Source organism: Phaenicophaeus curvirostris, chromosome 7, assembly GCF_032191515.1.
Source record: "Phaenicophaeus curvirostris isolate KB17595 chromosome 7, BPBGC_Pcur_1.0, whole genome shotgun sequence".
NCBI lineage: Eukaryota > Metazoa > Chordata > Aves > Cuculiformes > Cuculidae > Phaenicophaeus > Phaenicophaeus curvirostris.
Genome location: NC_091398.1, coordinates 7,601,528 through 7,622,558, shown reverse-complemented (window position 1 = coordinate 7,622,558; position 21,031 = coordinate 7,601,528). Strand labels below are relative to the sequence as shown.

Here is a 21,031-nt window from a genome sequence, read left to right as displayed (position 1 = left end):
CTTGGGAAGAACCTTCTCTGTTGAATCCGGGTAGGATGGGGGGTTATCTTTGTTCTTTGCAGAGGGGGCTTTGGTGCACTCAGGCACTTCTCAAAAGAACTATTCTTGAATAATAAGTCAGCAGTTATTCTACTTCTACGGCACACTAAGACAGACCAGTAAGACATTCTTATGCAAGACTACAAGCACCCGCACTAAAATATCTGTTCAGAATAGTTATTTTGAAGTAGCTGTTTCAGTAGATTTCCAAGCACAACTGAGATCAGCTCATAGCAAATGATCTAACTTCGCCTCAGGGTAGCAACAAAGATCAAACAGACACTTGAACTCCTTTGTCCCTTCTGGGATCTTTAAATCCAGGGTTAGACCCTCTTTAGGGGAAGGGCTGGCTGGTTCTTTCTGTGAAAGACAGAACCCTACAGCTTGGATCCTAAGGATGGGGAAGAAAATGCTTGGCACAGACGTGCCCCCTTGCCAGCCGTAAGGACCTGGGCAGCCACTGCTGATACAGCAACACCAACTTCAACCAACCTGGGGCCATCCTGGCTGCCACCCCAGCTCGAGGCAAGTCAGTGCGGTGCCCTGTCTGGTGGTACCAGAGAAACCAGGGACAGCAGCTGAAGCCTTCTGTCACACAGGCAGGGAGAGCCTCAGGTCTCAGGAGTCTGCTGGGGCACAGACCCTCGCTCCTGCAGCCTCACCCACGCCCCCAGCCAAGTAAAGCCCCTTCTATTTTGATTTCCACAGGCAGTTGTAACTATCCTCTAAGGGCTTCTCCGTAAGGCAACACATTTTTTTTAAACCACATGTGTTTCCAAATAAAAAGGGGCACAGACAGCATAAACTAGGTCTGACTGGGATTTAAAGTCGTATAAAGTAGACCTCAGCAGAGATATGGCTTTTGTGCTGATTCTACTTGTCATGCTATGAACGCCAGGGATCAGCACAGCTCTACAGGGAATACAGTGTGCATGAACGTACGTGGTAAGGCACGAGTAACAAAGCTCTCCTCTGGCTAAGAAAACTGTTTATCCCTCTGTAGAGAGAATTACCTTATTGGTGAAACATCTACCGTGTTTAAAATTATTACTGTGTGTTCAAAGTGCAATTAACGTATTAGCTGAATGCTTTGTTGAAAATAGGCAAAAATCTGGTCTGTTTTCTCTCCAATCCTGCTGCTTGGAAGCAAACAAAATACACCAACAGAAGCAGTGTCAGGGATGAAACAATCACTCTTTCTCAAATGCAACGTTATTCCTGGGATTGCATCCACATAGCTGTAGCACAGTTATTTACACAGTGCTTTTCTTTTACGTTCCGATATCCCAGCAAGCAGCAGTGCAATTCAAGCCAGCAGACTCTGAACTATGCAATAATCTCACAGCATCAGATATTACATGAAGAGATTCTGTTATTTCTGTGGGTCAGGGCCTTCCTTTTGCAGGGTACTGGACAGGCAACTGTAAACAGCACTAGGTGAAAGCCTGCTCCATGCTAGAACTTTTTGTAGGCAGAATATAAAGAAACAAAGCTTAAGGCACTGAATTAGATCTGTTTGTCCATCTTCTTTTCATTTTTGTCCCTACAACAGAGACAACTGAAGAATTCTCCAGACAGCTGTCTGAAAGTGTGCAGGTCTTTTAAGTGCTGGAGACCATGTGTCTGCACAGAGTCATCTCTAAGGAGTCACACAAGGGTTTTCAGACAGTTGTCTGGAGTTGTCTTCAGCCAGCCCTGCGGGAACGAGAAGTGCTGAAGATCACGTGCCTGCTCTGTGGTTTGCCATCATTTGCGTCTCCTTTTCCAGGCAGATCTCTGGTAGATCACACACCTGCCTTGGAGAGCATGAACTAAGCATAAAAATCCATTAAAAAGATGCAAACTTTACCTAGGAACAGGAGCGAGGAGAACCTAAATGCAGCCCTTGATTAATGTGAGAGCTATGCCTATGCCTGTAGGAAGAGTCTAACAGCAAAGCTTGCTCTACTCAGCTACCCCTAGTAATGGACCTGCAAAGCTAGGTTGTGTGGGCGCTCCTGGGCTGCGTGACCTCCCCACCCACAGTAGGTGCACCCTCAGAGACTGGAGAGTTCACGCTCGGAGGTACCTGAAGATATGAGCTACACAGCTCTGGGAGCTGGTTTTACCCTTCCCTGCAGAGGAGGACAAATCCGTTCTGCTCCATTTGCAGAGAAGAATTAACACTCCTTTAGGTAGCAGGGGCGATGCACAAATTCACCATTCTTCATGAAAATGCTTCTAAGAGGAGCATTCTCCTTTGATTAGAAACTAGATATATACGTCTGTAAACATTTACATGTAATAAACAAACCTTAGTGAGAAGACTACTCAACAATTTTAGCCTAACATGAAACGGACCTTGTGTGAACATACCCAAAGGGCACTGTCTGATTCACCAGTGGTCAGTTTTCACATTAGAGAGGTTGCTTCCATTGCTCTGAAGCCACCCACCTCTGCGGCCAAGGGTCACACAGTTCTGGATTATTAGGACGTTTAGTCTAAACAGGCGTCATTGACACACAAGAGGCTGACCTCACTTTTACCATTTGCACTGCTTAAGCCTATGACACAGGATTAGTGACCAAAGCCAGCCACCCACTCCAATCAGCCAGAATAAACCTTTATCTACCAGGTGACCTACAAACCATTTTCAAACAGAGCACTTTCTCTTAAGCAGCACCAATGCTGGTTTTCCACTTTATAGAACAAATATCTAAATAAACTACATGTTCATTGAATTAAACACCATAAAACTGCTATGCCACTGTTCATTTCTCATCTTGCAACATCATAAGATTGGCATCAGCCCATGCAGTAAACAGTGTTAAAACAGGAGGAAGGGCACTGCTGTAAATCAGCCACTGAAAAAGGTAAATCAAGATTTGGATCTTGCTCTATCACCCACTCCCTTTTCAGCCTGACCTCAGTCACAGAGCTTTTCCGCATCCCAGTTCTCCCACTGCAAACCAGTGCAATGACCACCTTCTCTTGACAGTGCCATCAGGCAGCAGCACTGTGCCACCAGCAACACATTGCCTGCCTCCTCCTAGCATCCCTCACGCTCTCCATCTTGGCCCTGCAGGGCAATTCTTCCCTCTCCTCCTCCCTCTCTCCCACCTCTAAAGCCACCTTGGCAGCTTCTTAGAAGAATCTCAGATCTGCCTCCAGCCAACGGTATCCAAGCCAGAAGCCATGAGCTCCATCTGCAGAAAACCCCACCAGAACCAGGGCTACATCTTATAGCAGAGGAGCAGGATTACGCATATACCCAAAGGATCAGGGCTTGTTTACATTAAAAGAATGAAATTTCCTCATACTAGGCTTGATTCACACCAAGCGGGATGCAGCAGGATCACTCACCTAAGCCGCTCCTCTAAAAAGGAGGCAGTGGTTGCAGGATCTGGCACGCTGCATTTACTTGACTGGTCGAGCACTTTGGAAATGTTCCTGGAGTCAATGACTAAATAAGTCCCTCACTTGATTTCAAATTGGAGATAAATGCTGCACATCGCACTGGCAAGCACATTAAAGCAGCTGGAAGCACAAAGACAATATGAGGCATTTCAGGCCTTTGTTCTCTCATTTTTTACCCTTAGCATGTTAAACAACTAAAGGTCACACTGAGCAAAATCAGGCTTCACGCTTCAAAATCCCAGGCTCCCTGCTGGCACCCGCTCACAGGGCGAGAGGGCTGGCTCGGGCAGAGACACCAGCACCAGGTTGGTGGTTTGCAGACCCAGCCTCCTGTCGCCTGCAAGGCCCAACAGCAACGGGCACAGCTTTGCTGTGCTGCCTTACTGCATGGGGGAGAGAGAAATAACACTTATTTTAAAAGAGGTGAAAATAAAATACTAGTGAAAAGGACGCTGGCCACTTTTGTCTATTATAAGTACAGAAAAATGAACTTTATACACAGAAACACAGAAAGGCAGGTGCTGCTACAAGCATGTTACTATAAATACAAAGCAGTTTCCTCATATTCCTGCAAAGCTGGTCTAGATTCAATGCAGCCAAAACCAAAACTCCATCTGAGGATGAGATTTCAGAAGGCAATCTGCAGCTCTTTTGCCTTGGAAAGGCAAGGAGCCTATCATGTTAAAATGACACTACGATAAAATAGGTTATGTGCTCCATATGAATGGTGCTGCCTACATTATTAATGATCGTTTAATGTTTGATAGGAATGGTTGGACTCGATGATCCAGTGGTTCTCTTCTAACCTGGTTATTCTATGATTCTATGAAATGCATATAAAAGCTTACTAATGTTCACACTAGCTTCCTTTCCCAGAAAGGGTTTGATCATATCTAGAATGTGAAAGCCTGTGCAGCTGACTGCTGTCTTCTCTTCCGCTTGTACACTGCAGATAGCAATACTTTATTTTTACATTTTTACTGTTAAATTTCCTCAAGTTACCTGTTCGCTGCTGCTGGTAATACTTCATTTACAGAGACATCATTTAGAGGTATGCACCTCAGCCAGTAGCAAACTAGTACTTTGCTAAAAGTTTCTGTTTGGACAAAAGATATTTGATCAAGCATTAAATCTGTAAAATTACAAAGACTGTAAGATGGGGAAAAAACAGGTCATATAATGAGATCACAAAATATGCCAGAATAGAAATAGTAATGCTTAAACAGCAAATTATTCATCACTAGTGATTATTTGGCGACTTTCTGTGTCATTAAGGATATCAACATATGGCCCTTGGAAAAATCCTACACATATATAAACCATTAGTACAAGGGTTTTTCAGGAGAAACCCACTCCTTTATGCAAAAAAAGCTGAAGCCTTAGCTCAGTAAGTAGATGCCATCAGGTACATCTGTTAAGACCGCGTGCAGAAGCCAACCACTACGGTTTTGCTTACTTCCTCACGGAGATGCAGTCACAGCTGCAAGGAGGAAGCAGGGGCTTTGCAAGGCATTCTCCCCAACTACTCATTTTATAATGAGCAAGGAAGACATTACGATTAATTCCAGCACAAAAATGCATGTCCGTACATAAAACCAGTTCATGACACGAAGTACAAACAACCACCACACAGCCCACATTAGGCGAGGAGGTTCAGCACTGCATGGCAGAAACATTACTAAACAGCCTGCATTTTTGGTTGTACATGTGCAGCCAGGAAAGGCTTTTTCTTCCCCTAGAAGCAAAATACATGCAAATGGTCTGTCATCAAAAAGCACATACTTTTTCAGAATGTCACAATTATCTAGCCACAACTAAATGCTGTAATTTGTTGACCAACTCCTTCAAAACTCCAGTGATGACCTCAAACCCTCAGATAAAACTGCAAAATAATTTCCCCTCTTTAAATGTAATTTTGTAATGCTTTGATTCCCACTCATCACCAGGCTGAAGGGCTCCAGCGGCGTGCTGCTACATGTTTCTAACGCAGCAATTAAAACAAAACTGAAGCCACAGAGAGCAGCTGTGGGAACGTTCCAGCCCAAGCTTTCCAGCTAACAAAAAAAGTGACAATTGTCAGATACATACTTCTGAAAAAAAAACTAAAAACCCTTGTTAATTTTAAAACGGAAACAGCTGAAAATGCAATGTTTTTCAGCTAACATGCATTCAAACTAAGTGGTTAAAATACAGAGGTATTCTGCCGGCAAGTTCAGCTCACTTGGATGTTCTGCAACACACACAGCAGCAATATGGGAAGCAGGGCATTTGAGCAGAAAAGCACAAATAAAAAAGTCATTGTTATCAGAATACATCTGCCTAATAGACTTATACCTACAATATCTGGTGCCTGTAGGCATCTGATCAAAATAGAACCTGTATTAGTATCACTGAAAGATAAAAAAGCCTAAAAAACATAACATGCTGAAGCATTAATTATTTTCTACAAATATTGACCAAGCCTGCAGACAGCCTGAAACAACAGCTCTAAAGAGTAAGCTGCTCGTTTCTTAAGCAAAGAGCCTCAGATCGCTGACCCCAGGGGCAGCTTTAGGAAGAGGGGAAGGTGCTTGGCTTGGCTCCTCCGGGGAACACATTGGAGAGCACTGGGCCAGCACAGGGAATCTCCTCCTGTCAGCACCACATCCCAGACCCTCTGCCCCTCCAGCAACAAACCAGCAGGATCAGCTACACCCAGACCTCTAGGAACAACCCTTAAAAGATTTCTTTGCTGCCTTTCAGAGATTTGCCCCTAAGACCGGTGTGTGACTGATGGCACTGACTGTCAGTGGAGCGGCAGCAGCTCCAAGCTGTGCCCAGGGGAGCCACAGTGTGAGCAGCCAGCGTGTTCCACAGCCAGCTAGCTCCTGCTTGGACACTGTCATTCCTCGGCCACAGAAATCGCCTGCCCACCCTCGAGCAACGATCCAGATAAAAACATTGCCTTGCCCAAACCAAGCTGTTGCACAAGTGTCCAAGCTGGGAGGAACACTTATTTCTCTACTGAATGTAGTCATGACAACCACATCTTCATTCAAGAGATGAGCAGGAAGAGGTCATGAGGCACTTGTCATGCAGTGACTAAAATACCACACCTCAAGCGTGCACAGGAGGGTGGGTTTTGCTGGATGCCATCTGCAGTTTAAGAAAACTAACACCCTAACGTGACAGGCACACACCCCTCAAATCAGCCCAGGCATCTGGGTGCCACCACTGCAAAACCCTTACAGCACCACCAACCAGCACGCTTCTGAAGGCTTGCTCTGATAAGGAAATATCTATTATAGATGTGAGCATGCTACACCACTCCTGAAATTCTCCTGATACTTGTTTACCTCCAAACAAGCTACAAAACAACCAGAAAGCGATACTTAATTGCAGAAGTCATGAACAAAAAAAAGTAAGCTGCTTCCTTTTCAAGCCTGTATCTTGCTCTCTTTGGGCCTCAAGGCTTCCTCCATGCCCCTCCTCTGAACACAGCCAGGAGGCATTTAAAAGGCAGGTAGGGGCATGGTTTAGTGGTGCACTTGGCTGTGTTAGGTTTACACTTGGACTCAATGATCTTAAAGGTCTTTTCCAATTGAAATGATTCTATGTCTTAGAGCTCAGGTGCCATCTATTCCAGACAGCAGCGACAATCTTTCCTACACGTCTGAATAAGGGCAGGTATGCTGGTACATCCCATTTTTCCCAAAGCTTTTGTTTTATTTTAAAGTGCACGGAGCCACATCTTGCAGCACACCTGACGTGCCTAGGAACATCATGGCTCTAGAAAGTCAGTGGTTGCCACAGGGGAATTACTTTGGTCCAACCATGTTTTTATTTCACAAGAAATAAGACAGAAACACTCTCATGGGTAAATTCCTCCTCCTTCTTCCTTCCCTGCAGTTACCTTTGTTTTGTGGCTACCTGAGTCCTTTGTACTAAAATGGATTATCTCTTCCTTGCTGTGAGCCCTTTCAATAACACACGGTAGCCTGCAAATTAATATACACCTCGGTATTATCTAGCAATAATATTAGCAAGAATCATGGGACATCAAAGTCACATAAAATTAACCCATGGGCTGGCTGCAGCAATGGGACACAGGTTCATTGCTTCTGTTTTTTAACCACAGATTCAGGGGCATCTTCTCAGCTGCTTTTACATATCTGAGAGAAAGGATAACAGACAGTCTTGTCAATTGAATTATTCTGAAATAAGTTAAAGCACACCACGGATGGAAATTTAATTGGTTTTGTTAGGAGATTATTTGTTACTATTGCATTCATTTGCGTCTTAAGTGTATTCAGACTCAAGTCCAGCCTCTGCCTAGCCGATTTTATGATCTTTAACATCTGTTTAAAATTATTTAAACATCTGTTAAATGCTGTTTCCCTGTGACCATAATAAAAAAGATCCTGATGGTCAGCGCAGATCTGTCAAATATGGTAAAACATTTGGGAAAGGGAGAGAGAGAAATGGTCCTTTCAGTTCTAGTCACACTGCATTACTCTCAGCAATCAAGGACAGCAGGCAAAATACCAGGAGACAGGATGAGGTTTTGCAGTTAATAGCAGCCTAACTGCACACATCAACCATTTATCTGGGCTCCATTACCCTTGTGCATGCAGATGTGTGCTTGTAAGGGTTGCCTACAAATAATTCTGTTGCTTTGTATACATATAGGACCTGAAGTCAGGGTAAATTTTGAGCCCCAGGTGCACTGGGTCAAGGTTAGACAGAGCCTCTGCCTGACACAGATCCACAGCAAGCTTCCCACTGAATTCTGTTCAGAGGGTAAAACATCTTAAAATGTTTCTCTATGTAAAAAGCACTAAGCACTGCATCTCACAGAAGTAGCTCCCTTAAAAGAGGCTTCACCTCTATGCAAGTTCTCGTATTATTTTTGTTTATAGAAAACATTCTCAGTGTCTTTCAAAACCAGAATGATGCATTTCCCCTGTGAACGTGGATAACAATAATCAACAGCCAGGTAGGGCAGAGCTCACATCAGCCATCAACACGCAGGACAACCCCACGCGGGACCTACTGAGACCATCGCTGCCTCGGACGCTGCACGACGGGCAGCTTTGTTCCGAGGTGTGTGAAGGTAACAGCCTGCACAGGCAGACAGCTCGCATCCAAATGAAACACAGTCACACACAGAGTGACTTCTTTGGCTTTAAATAGGGAGAAGACGACTGAGTTAGCTACAGAGACAACCTGCAAGGCTGTGGGCATTGCTGGCAGTCCTGCGAGGAGGGCTTCAGCTGGCAAAGCAAGCCTGGAAATGAGATGGAGATGCTACAGAAACCTAGATACTTCCAAAATAATTTTCCAAAAGCTAACTCAAAGATGTTTACATAGAAAAACATTTTAAGATATTTTACCCTCAGAACAGAGAGCTGACAGGAGCAATTGTCTGTGTTTGCCACCCAGAACCATCAGTGGAAACCCAGAAGATTAAAAGCACTCTCAGCAGGACTCAAGCTAACAGGCTTCCTCTTGAAAAGTTTGCAAGGGGCAAACAAACAGCTCTCAAGAAACCAGGTTACATGGTGCAAGTGTGAAGAATAAACCGTGGAAAGAACTGCAGGCGGTGTGGGGGGAAAGTGGTGGCAGGAGGTACCCTGCGGCCTCTCAGAGAGCAGGGGAGAGGTGGGTCCAGGCAACGACTCTTGCTCAAAAAGCAACCACAAAAGTCACATCGATACTTTCACCCTTAGAGAGCTGTGGCAAAGGGGAAAGGAGACTTAGGAGAAGGAGGGATTAGCAACCCAAAAAACAGGGAGGAATGAAGAGCTGCAGCAAGCAGGTTCCATCAGACAGCACTTGAGGGGCACACAGCAAGGGCTTCATCCCGTCATACACGCAGAGTCAGGTTCAAGCTATGTCAGTGCAACCCACACTCAAAAGCCTTTGGCCACCCACTTGTGGAAGCACTCGTTTTCTGCTCCTTCTGAACTCCAGCTTAAATGCAAAGGCTTTTATCACATATAACTACACCCTCACATAATATAAAACACTAACACCAAAACAGAAGAGGTACAATCAATAAACTGGATGGGGAACAGCACAACAATAACTCTTAAAATCGAAACTAAATCTTTTTCAGTCCTTAAAGCAATTTGTGTGCTTGCTGTAACCAACATGCGCTGCAGAGATGGTGAAAAAAACCCAAAGTAATCAATAAAAGTTTTAAGATTTAGAGTAAGTTTTGCAGTATTTGTATATGAGAATTGAAATATTTAGACTATCAGAATGTTTACAACTGCACAGACACACTATTACAGACAAAGATTACAATCCTAGGCCTTTCAGTTTTATGAATTATCTTAGGTTGTTTTCAGCTTAACATTTAGTCACTCAAAAACAGCTAGCAGGGGGTTACTGAAGAAAGGAAGGCCTGGAAGAAATTCATGCAGAAACAAATGAGGGTAGAATACACTTCCTGTGGTTAAATGATTTCAGGGTTCTCATGGCCCGACTGATGAGGTAGCAATTACCATCACTGGAAGCAAATTCAATTAACCTGCACTAATGCTAAACTCTTAAACTAAGCTCTCCTGCCTAAAGAATGAATGCAGCCAAAAGTATTGATAATCTCTTTGAAACATTAAGCACAGAAATGCCTTAGCACCCTTCGGCAATATCAAAAAAGAAGCAATAAAGAAAGTCTGTCCATCTTCAAAGCCTGTATGAGAAGTGGTGTGATTAATTCCTCATCTGCCCCAACTCTCCGTGTGCTGTTAGATGCGGTTGGCAAGAGAAGCCAAGGATGCAGTCGAGGAGGAAACAGGTTACTTAGAAAAACATATGTTTAAACTCTCAGCATGGGGTTCTCTCATCTTCTCCCACACAAAACTCTCCTCACTGGTCAAGAATGTCAGCGATCCAGTGGAAAGCATGTGGTACAGAAATCACAACAACAGGCAGAGGAGAGCACTCTGTGTCAGCATCATCGCAACCAAGACCTGAACCAGACTTTGGTGCACTCAGTGCACGAAAAGCAGCCCAGGTCCTGACCACAGCAGGTACGCATTGCACACTGTGACCCACGTCCTGGAATTCTTATTGCAGGAGACTGCAAGCGCATGGACTGCTGTGGCCTCTGGTGTTGAAGAAAAAGGAAACAGTTTCCTGTATCGCTGCAAGTTAATCGCAGCACCAGTTGCCTCAATCCTCAAGTGCAGGAAGCAACCTCGAAGGAGCCTGCTCCCGCAGCCCCAGCGAGCTTGAGCACAGGCAGAAGTCATTACAGGAACGCACATCTTCCCAGGCACATCATCCTTCGTCCCAGCTTCACCTCTGTTTTGTTGTCTGGGTCTGCCTATAAGCATTTGGGGCTGCTGCTCCCATGTCTCTTCCAGAGGGCCAGCCTGGGGACAGTGCTCTTTGAACCTGATGTAGATTAAAAGGACAGCTTGGCCTGACACACACCAAGCTGCTGCTGCAGGCTGAGCAGCCTCAGTGCCTCGGTTACAACTGCTTGGGCTGCATGTTGGAAAGACTCCACCGGCAACAGCTCCAAGTACACAGAAACAGGCACTTGGTTTAAGAGGAAGCATCACAGTCAGCTTTGAACACATCCTCCCCATCCCCCATTCTCTCAGAAGTGAAAGAAAAAGATCTGGTGAAGAAACTCAAGAAAACCAAGAGACCCGGTAAGATCAATACAAGTAGACTGACACACCCCTTCGTAAATGACATGAGACACACACCCACAAAGGAAAACTATCAGATATACCACATTCCAGGCCACAGCCTGACGAGGAACCACCACGAGTATCCACCACCGTTTCGAGCATCCCCAAAGCAGGCACAACCACAGGGGCACAACGGCAGCTGCAAGCAGCTTTGAGGGTTGTCAGGAGATAAGAAAATGGAGACTACTAAGACAGCAGGCTACCACTGCTTTTTATAGCAATACAGACTTCATCAAGATGTGATCCACTTGACTTATACCTGCTTTGACTTCTGCTGTCGCAGCGAAATCCTTGCTGCAAGATTTCAGCAAAGGTTTAAAAACTCCAAAGGTAGTAAATTCAAGGGTTTCATTAAACATGAGAGAAGGACCAAAAATGATACTTTCTTGGTCCCTTGTAGCATAATGCACGCTCTTTGGGTTTTTAATAGGCAGGTCCTACCCAATCTTCTCCTTTATGAGACACAGTCTGCACACAACAGGGTAGCGAAGCCTCATGGTGTGAAACATTTTCTTTGCCAGTCAAAAGCACATCTAACAATGAGGATGTTTAAGGGACACGTCAGGAGACTGGCCATAAACACATCACAGCCCGTGCCAGGTCACACTGCGATGCTCCGACCGTGGACGCAGCTTTATCCTTTTTTCCTTCCGAAACTCTTCTCCAAGCGCTACGCAGCAGCGGAAGATTTTCTTGGACCAGAGGAAGGCTCGGGAGCCAAGCCAGGGGGGTCTGGGGGGTCTGGACCAAGGGGAAGGTCCCGGGCAGACCAGGCGACATTAAAAATAGATGAAAGAACGCGGAGCGCGTAACAGTTGGTGGGGGACGGGGATAAACCAGGATGCAGGAGCCCTAATATCAATTCACCAAATATTTTTAAACGCGTTTAACTACCGGCGACAATAAGCACTTTAATGCCGATTACAGCTGTCTGCTCACCGCTAAATTTAACGCGATCTAAGCGTTTAATACCGCGGGTTTGGGTTTTTTTTATCCCCTAGCAGCCTGCGAACAACGGCGGCAGCCGAGCCGGAGCTTCCCAGGGAAAAAACACATCGATCCGTGCGGCACCGCGAGGAGAGGAGGGAGAGATCCCAGGGAAGGGCAGGAGGAGCCGAGAGGCCTTTCCAAAGGAGCCGCATCCCCTCCAGCCCAGCGACGGGAGACGCGGCCGGAGGGAGCGGGGGGACCAGCAAAAAGGGGGGGGACCGGAGGGCGGGGGGGGGCCCGCAGAACGAGGGGACCCCACAGCCCAAGGAGGGGACCCCGCAGCCCAAAGTGGGGACTCCGCCGCCCCGCGCCGCCCACCTGGTCGGCGAGCTTGAGCACCGCCATCCTGCGCCCATGCGGCTCGGAGAGCGCCACCCGCGACGCTGCAGCCGCCGCTCCGCTCGGGGCCGGCCCAGCCCAGCAAAGCCCGGCCCAGCCCAGCCCAGCACCGCCCAGACCCAGCCCCAGCCCGGCCAGGCACCGCCCAGCCCCAGCCCAGCCCCAGTTCCAGTCCAGCCCCAGTCCAGCCCCAGCCCAGCCCAGCCCAGTCCAGCCCCAGCCCAGCCCCAGTTCCAGTCCAGCCCAGCCCAGCCCAGCCCAGTCCAGCCCCAGCCCAGCCCCAGCCCAGCCCCAGCCCAGCCCCAGCCCAGCCCCAGTTCCAGTCCAGCCCAGCCCAGCCCCAGTCCAGCCCCAGCCCAGCCCCAGCCCAGCCCCAGCCCAGCCCCAGCCCAGCCCCAGTTCCAGTCCAGCCCAGCCCAGCCCCAGTCCAGCCCCAGCCCTGCCCAGCACCGCCGAGCCGAAGCCCCAGTCCAGCCCCAGCCCGGCCCAGCCCAGCCCCAGCCCCATCGCCATCCCCAGCCCAGCCCCAGCTCTAGTCCAGCCCCAGCCCGGCCCAGCCCAGCCCCATCGCCATCCCCATCCCCATCCCCAGCCCCAGCCCCAGCCCCAGCCCCAGCCCAGCCCCGCAAAGTCCAGCCCAGCCCCAGCCCCATCCCCATCCCCATCCCCATCGCCATCCCCAGCCCCAGCCCCAGCCTAGCCCAGCCCAGCCCAGCCCCAGCCCCGCAAAGTCCAGCCCAGCCCCAGCCCCATCGCCATCGCCAGCCCCAGTCCAGGCCCGCAAAGCCCAGGCCCGGCCCGGCCCAGCCCAGCCCCAGCCCAGCCCCGCAAAGCTTAGGCCCCAGCCCAGCCCTGCTCCGCCCCGGCTCAGCCCTGCAAAGCCCAGCTCCAGCCAGGCCCAGCTCAGCCCCAGCCCGAGGCTCTGAGCGGCGCTGCCCCGGGGGCACCTGCGGCCGGAGGGGGTCCCGCACCCCGGCTGCAGACGGGAGAGAGGGAGGCAAAGACACCTCCACCCCATCCCACCCCCTCCCGGGACCCCCGCACCCCAGCTGCCGAGGGCAGGGTCCCCCTCTGGCCATCCCTGCCCCGGCGCGGGCAGCCCGGGACCCCCGTCTGGTTGCAGGCTGGGGGGAACTCGCCCCACTCACTCACACAGGAACCAGGAGCTTCAGCCTCACCGCGCAGAGGGACCCAAGCCCCTGGAAAAGGGGAAGCCGAGGCCTTTGCCTTTCCCTCTTTCCCATCTGGGTGCACACGCAGAGCAGCCAAGCGTTTGTCAAATTCCATCAGACTGGCACAACTGGCAAAGGGAAGGCCAGACCGGGCAGCGAGTCTTTTCTCTCACTTTGAACAGCTGCTTTGCAAGAATCCCGTAACTCCCGACAAGTCCAAGTATTTCAAGACTCACTCTGTTATCTCACTTTTCAAGGCCCAGCATAGCAGGTAAAAAGAAGTGGGGTTTAAGCAAGCCAGCAAGCCAGGCAGTCCCTGCCCCGTGCTGCAGAGGAAAGTGAGCATCGTCCCATGTACCCATGGCTGAGGTACTTAATGGGTTCTTTGCCTCAGTCTTTAGTTGTAAAGAAAGTTGTTCTGTCTGTGTACAAACCCAGGAGCTAGAGGAGCAAAATGAGGCTCCCATGATCCAAGAGGAGGTGGTCAGAGCCTTGCTAGCCCAACTAGACACCCACAAGTCTATGGGACCGGATGGGATCCACCCAAGGGTATTGAAGGAGCTGGCAGATGTGCTGGCCAAACCCCTTTCCATCATCTTCCAACAGTCCTGGAAGACTGGGGAAGTCCCACTGGACTGGAGGCTGGCTGATGTTGTGCCCATCTACAAGAAGGGTCACAGGGAGGACCCAGGAAACTACAGGCCTGTCAGTCCGACCTCAGTGCCAGGGAAAGTCATGGAGCAGGTGATCTTGAGTGCTATCATGTAGCACATGCAAGAGAACCGGGTGATCAGGCCCAGTCAACATGGGTTCACAAAAGGCAGGTCTTGCCAAACTAACCTGATCGCCTTCTATGACAAAGTGACTCGGCTGCTGGATGAGGGAAAAGCTGTGGATGTATCTTCCTGGACTTCAGTAAAGTCTTTGACACAGTTTCTCACAGCATTCTGCTTGAGAAACTGTCACCTCTGGCCTGGACAGGCGCACACTCTCCTGGGTGGAAAACTGGTTGGATGGCCGGGCCCAGAGAGTGGTGGGAAATGGTGTGAAATCCAGCTGGAGGCCAGTGACAAGTAGTGTCCACAGGGCTCAGTGCTGGGTCCAGCCCTGTTCAATGTCTTTATCAATGACTTGGATGAAGGCATCAAGTGCACCCTTAGCAAGTTTGCAGACGACACTAAGCTGGGTGGAAGTGTTGATCTGCTGGAGGGTAGGGAGGCTCTGCAAAGGGATCTGAACAGGCTGGACCGCTGGGCTGAGTCCAATGGCATGAGGTTTAACAAGGCCAAGTGCCGGGTCCTGCACTTGGGGCACAACAACCCTGGGCAGCTACAGACTAAGAGAAGTCTGTCTAGAAAACTGCCTGGAGGAGAGGGACCTGGGGGTGTTGGTTGACAGCGACTGAACATGAGCCAGCAGTGGCCCAGGTGGCCAAGAAGGCCAATGGCATCTTGGCTTGTATCAGAAATGGTGTGACCAGCAGGTCCAGGGAGGTTATTCTCCCTCTGTACTTGGCACTGGTGAGACTGCTCCTCGAATCCTGTGTTCATTTCTGGGCCCGTCACCACAAGAAGGATGTTGAGGCTCTGGAGCGAGTCCAGAGAAGAGCAACAAAGCTGGTGAGGGGGCTGGAGAACAGGCCTTATGAGGAGCGGCTGAGAGAGCTGGGGGTGTTTAGCCTGGAGAAGAGGAGGCTGAGGGGAGACCTCATTGCTCTCTATCCTGAAAGGAGCTTATAGAGAGGAGGGAGCTGGCCTCTTCTCCCAAGTGATAGGGGACAGGACAAGAGGGAATGGCCTCAAGCTCCACCAGGGGAGATTTAGGCTGGACATTAGGAAAAAATTTTTCATGGAAAGGGTCATTGGGCACTGGAACAGGCTGCCCAGGGAGGTGGTTGAGTCACCTTCCCTGGAGGTGTTTAAAGCACAGGTGGACGAGGTGCTAAGGGGCATGGTTTAGTGTTTGGTAGGAATGGTTGGATTCGATGATCCAGTGGGTCTCTTCCAACCTGGTTATTCTATGATTCTATGTTCCTGTCCACCTGGGGGAAACCTTGATTCCACCCTCAGATCTGTCCCCACGGCAAGACTGCCCAGCCAAGCTCGTGAGTGGGGGGGAACAAGCGTGAAGGTGTAAATTCTTTCTTGAGCTGAATCCCTAGAGCATGTCATTAGACTAAAATCATTGGCACAACGCACAACAACAACAGTTACAAACACATCGAAGGTAATGAGGGTAATTGCATTTTTCCCAGGACACCTAATCAAAGATCAAAGGATTGAAGTTCACCTCTTCCACTCCCCTGTTGCACAGAGGCCAGGTATTTCCCCACAAGTCCCTCCCCCCTGTGTCACATCCCATATAACTGCGATTTTCAACACTTGATTACAGAATGGGGTGGCTTTAAGTAGTTAATAAAAATGGGAAGTGTCTTCTATGAAAGCTAAACGAATCCAAGAAGGAAGCAGATGTTGGTTTCAGGCTTCTGAGGCATCATTATAAATGAGTCAAAAAACATTTTGACTCTATCTACTTTAAAGGGGTCTTAATGGAAAATTAGTGTTACTATAAATCAATGTTTTAAAGAAAAAAAAAATGAAAAAGCAGCAAGAGAATCCAGTACCTGTTAGGAACATGTTAATTCAGATAGTTTTTGCTGTCTTCCCCCGTTATGGTCTTTGCCATGCCAGAACACCAAGAAGCACTATGCTTGCAGCAGCAGATTTGTTCTGTGTCAAACCACATGCTAAGAAGGGCAGTTGGCAGCGCTGCACTGCTGTGAGCTGTAGACTGGAGCCTTTTCTGCGTCTCACTGATTCAATCCAGAAATTCTGCTCTGACAGTCCACTCCCAGGATCTGTTGAAACATGCACTCAACACACAGAGGTCAGAAGTAAGCAGAAGTTCACTTCTAGCTGAGAGCAAGCAAAAAAAAAAAAAAATTAAGAGGGAAAATGGAAGGAACTTTCAGCATCATAAGGAAAGGTCTGGTTTGCTATTTCCATTGTAAAGGCCTGTTTCCAAGGACTTAGCATTCATCATAGCATTTTTCCTGCAGTTAAACTTGGTGGCTACGTAAGGAAAATGATTTTTCAGGTTTGCTTTGTGCTCCCCTCATTTTCTGATCTAAGAATCTGGTACAAACATAATACCTTCTTTGGGACCCCCAACAACCTCCTGTCGGAGAGCCAAGCTGATGGGATGCCATCTGAATAGAAATCTGCTGAAGCAGTAGGTGCCCAGTGCTTGGAAGTAGATAACTGGGCTAGATGCAACCTAGTGTTAAAATATTTTTCCAAAGGTTTTTGTTCCAAACAAGCACAGTTGTGTGCCATCTCCTCTTTCCCGGGCCCCACAGAATGGTGTCTGGGAAGACCAACCATCTACCATGCTGTTCCATGGGAGGGATCCCCCTGGGGCATGCAGGACAACAGAAAAAACATTCCCATCCCATATTAACAGGGCAGCACTCAGCTTAGAGAGGTCCTTGCAATTATATTTACACTATCTATTTAAAGTATCATTCGTGTTCACTGCCAAGATTAGTCACAGTGCTACAATTATTACCATCACAGTAAACGAATCCAAGACTTCAGTGGAAGTACAACATCCTCCTCTCCTGTTCACAAAACAGCAGCAACAACCATGTTACAGGCGTCTGACTTACCATGCAAAGCAACTCTCTTTTCTGAGCTGTTATACTCAACAACCTCTTAGCCCTGACCAGCACATAACAGTAATTTCATAGCACGTTGTCATGTGAAAGACGTATTATGCTCAACTGCCTTTTCTGGGAAGAAGAGGCACAAAGATGTTTGTATCCAGAGCTAATTTTTCAAGTAACGGTCATACCTGCAGCTTCCAAACCTGCAGCATTATGTTGACATTCCATACTGAGACATGAACAATTATCACCAAAACAGGTGTGCAACAGCCTTAATGAGAATATGCTTGAGCTTGCCAGGCATCGCTGTCTTGGATTAAAACTGTATTTGAAAAGGAAAAAGCCCTAGGGCTACACTGGGCCTCTTTCAGGGAAGAGGAAAGAAACCCTCTCAGGATGACTGGTGCATTTGTTCCTTACTGACCTGTGCCCAATCCTTGGAAGATTCTGTGCATACAGTTGAAACACTCTCCCGTTACATATTTTAAAAAGCAAAATAGGAATACGAAGCTTTGAACTTCAGCACTTAAGCAATTTCTGGCCAACAGTAAGGAAGAACAGGACAGCTCCAAATATTTTGCAGTTGTCCATACTGAGATCTCTTGATCTTCTGGCCACAACACAACAGGATGCTGGCCCACTGTAACAGGCCTCTACCTTTTTTTCCCTCCTTTTTTTTGCCCTGTCCCCAGCAATATCAAAGTTCCTCCAGTTCCATCTGAAAAGAGATGAACACGGTTTGCTATGAGCAGTCATACGTGTATGAGCCAGTTCCTCGTTCAGAATTTGAGTCGGCAAAGCACTTAGCATTCTTATAGCCACCTGAGCTCAGCAAAAGTCCCAGGCAGCTTAGATTTAAGAACGTGACTTGAACAGAACTTAACCATCATCATAACCGACCTGCCCTTTGTTAAGATCTCACGCGCTGCTTTCACAAGTTGTAATACTGCAGGTCTCAGTTTGGGCACTGACTCAGGACTTGAGAGACTCATCATCAGTTCTCTCTCGTGCCACAGTGTTCCTGTGTGGTCCTGAGTGAGCAACCTGGTTTCACGGTGCCTGGCTTCCTACTCGTACGAGGATGTTCTCCCACCCTGCGAGGTGCAGAACTCAGATAGCTGGGGAAGAATCCCAGGTGAAGGCCACCAGCTGCTGCTCTGAACATTACTCAGCCCTCACAGACTTGGTTGTTAAACTTCCCAAGCAGCATCAGGAAAACAATATCTGGGAGCTGCACCAGAGGAAAAGAAAGTGACCTCATTGAAATAAATCCATTTGTACTGTACTTAAATACTACAGAGAATCTGGATGTGGGCAGGAAGCGGGTGAACAGACAGAGCTCAAGAGCAAGGTCAGGAGTTCTCCTGCACCACTGTTCCTCCTGCAGCAACACAACCGTGTCTGTAAATTGTCTGCTGGACCCTGACAAGCTCTCCTACATCTCAGATAGACAGATCTCTGCATTAGTCTGCTGGACCCTGACAAGCTCTCCTACATCTCGGATAGACAGATCTCTGCATTAGTCTGATATTTCCACAGCCTAACAGGATGTGGTCACTTTAAGGCAGCCAAAAGTCTGTACCACCATCCTCCTCCCTGCTCCTGCTCTGAGCAGCAGAGGCAGGCGAAGGGCTCGGCTCTGTTTTGCTCTACAGACTCGGGTCTGCTGCTGTATTTAAGCATGATGATCACTCACATATGGAGGGTACAATTTTTCCTAGATGTGTGTTTGGCTCCTGCCTTGTGAAAACAGCTAAAGTACAGTCAGCATATTCCTTAGCAGTGTTTATTTACCACTGTAGAGCACGAATGAAAGACTGGACCAATAGCAGGAGATACATTTGTTATCCTTAACAATTTCTGATGACTTCAAATATCTAGCATGCCTCGCGTCTCTGCCTGTTGCCTCTCCTCTAATAGCAGCACATAAAGACCCTGCTGTGCCTCCTTCCCCCTTATAGACTCGGTGGGAGCCAGATGAGAGTGATGTATGTGCATTATTACCAGACCGCAGTGGTGGAAACAAGCAAAAACATACAGAGCTGTGTGAATTGGAAATAGAAGAGCAAACACAGGCCACAGCAAGGGACTGGGCGAGCAAATTACAAGAGACTAATTATTGCTGTCACCATCTCCCCCTCTGGCCCCGCTACAGCACTCAGGGTGATTAGGAGGTGGTAGGGAAGCAGTCACCTAAGATGATGCTTCAATCTGCCCATCACTGCCCTCTCCAACTCTTCTCCCTTCTGTTTTAGTATGATTTATTTCCACAAGGTGGAAAAATCAAACAAAATTAATCAATCCATGGATAGGGGCAGAGAGAGAGGAGAAGAGGAGACCTTGGCAGCACCTCCTCTTATCCAGACACAGGCCTCCTCTCATTTCAAACACCTTTTGATCATACTTCCACAGCTGTGTAGTTAATGCATGGAGAGGCTTAGACATACGATACAATTGGAAACTGTGAATTCGAAGCCGAAAATACAACTATTGCAGCCATCTGCTGTGTTAATCTGAAAGGAACAAACACTCTCCCATATGTTAAGGTGTTCTCACAGCTGGTCTTAGCTAGCACCTCTCTCGCAGATGTCACTGTAACCCGCTCTAGGTATTGAAAACAGGAGAGGAATTAAGAGAGATGACAAATAGACAGGTTGGGCTGGGTCAACTTCTTTCTGGTTACACCAGTTTAGAAATGAGTCTCTGCAAAAGAGGATTTCAGACAGTAATAAATAAGCATTAGTCTTACTTCAGTTCTTAAAGCAACGTGTGAGTGGCCTGGGCACATACACACATACTTTTACCATCCCTGACAAGAGACTGAAACATCATTTTCAGCAATTTGTCTCATAGCCTTGTGCTCGATCTAGAAACCAGGTAAGTCAGTAGAAAGACACATTGATTTCCACAGGCTTTGGACAAAGTTTCAGAGGACGCAGTGACAACAGGACAAGGAGGAAGAGAAAAACTACACTTTTTGCTATCTTGTACTGGATATAGAGGGCTGGCCAGAGACATCAGGGTTATTTTCCTGTTTGTTTGGGGGTTTCCTCCTATGCTTCTTTCCTGGAAAATATTAAGTTATCTGATTCTGCCTTAAGTTTTCCAACAGATAAAAAACAGAAATCAACCCCCTCCAAAAACCCCTACACACAACAAGAAAAAAAATCCACATTGGACACTTCACCACACTACGGAGCTGCTGGCCTGGCTCTGGAGTCTGGACTCCGTGCCAAAACAGACTCTCTACCAACTAGTGCTGAGGTACTGGAGTTAAAAAAGGAGAGAGAGAAAGAAATGTGGGGAAAAAAGGATGAGCAAAGGCAAGTTAGCAAGAGGAAAGTTCAGTATTTAAATTTTCTGTTCTCAGCCATGTATATAACCATTTATGGATGTATATACAATATCTTAAATCTCCTGTGCCATTAATCTTCTAGGGGAAACATGGAAAGAAATTAGAAGGCAGAAGAAAAGCATGTTTAGGGCTCCCTTGTGCAGAGTGTAAGTATATATGAGTTTCAGTATTCCAATCCTACCTACCCTACCCTCCCTAATCAGGACAACAGCCTTTGAACTTTAAAAGCAGTATCTTCCAACACTCGTGGTCTGAAGTGATTCATCAGGTTTGAAGTACTCCGATTTAATCTAAATCTTCATTTTCCACTGATTTAGATTTTGAAGTATGCCCAACTTTTAAAGAATTCTGCAAATGGTCTCCAGGGGGTCAGATTCCAGTTACACCG

At 47.7% G+C, this 21,031-nt stretch overlaps 1 protein-coding gene across 11 annotated transcripts in view; it reads right to left on the bottom strand.

Annotated features, from left to right (window-relative positions):
- ANKRD44 (ankyrin repeat domain 44) overlaps positions 1-12,520 on the bottom strand; it is a 137,810-nt gene extending 125,290 nt beyond the window's left edge. For all 11 annotated transcript variants that reach the window (XM_069860697.1, XM_069860704.1, XM_069860699.1 and 8 more), the window contains exon 1: positions 12,432-12,520. In XM_069860697.1, coding sequence (XP_069716798.1) covers positions 12,432-12,458 — 27 coding nt within the window. In that variant the 5' untranslated portion in view covers positions 12,459-12,520. The remainder of the gene's footprint in view (positions 1-12,431) is intronic.
- Positions 12,521-21,031: the final 8,511 nt, after the last annotated feature.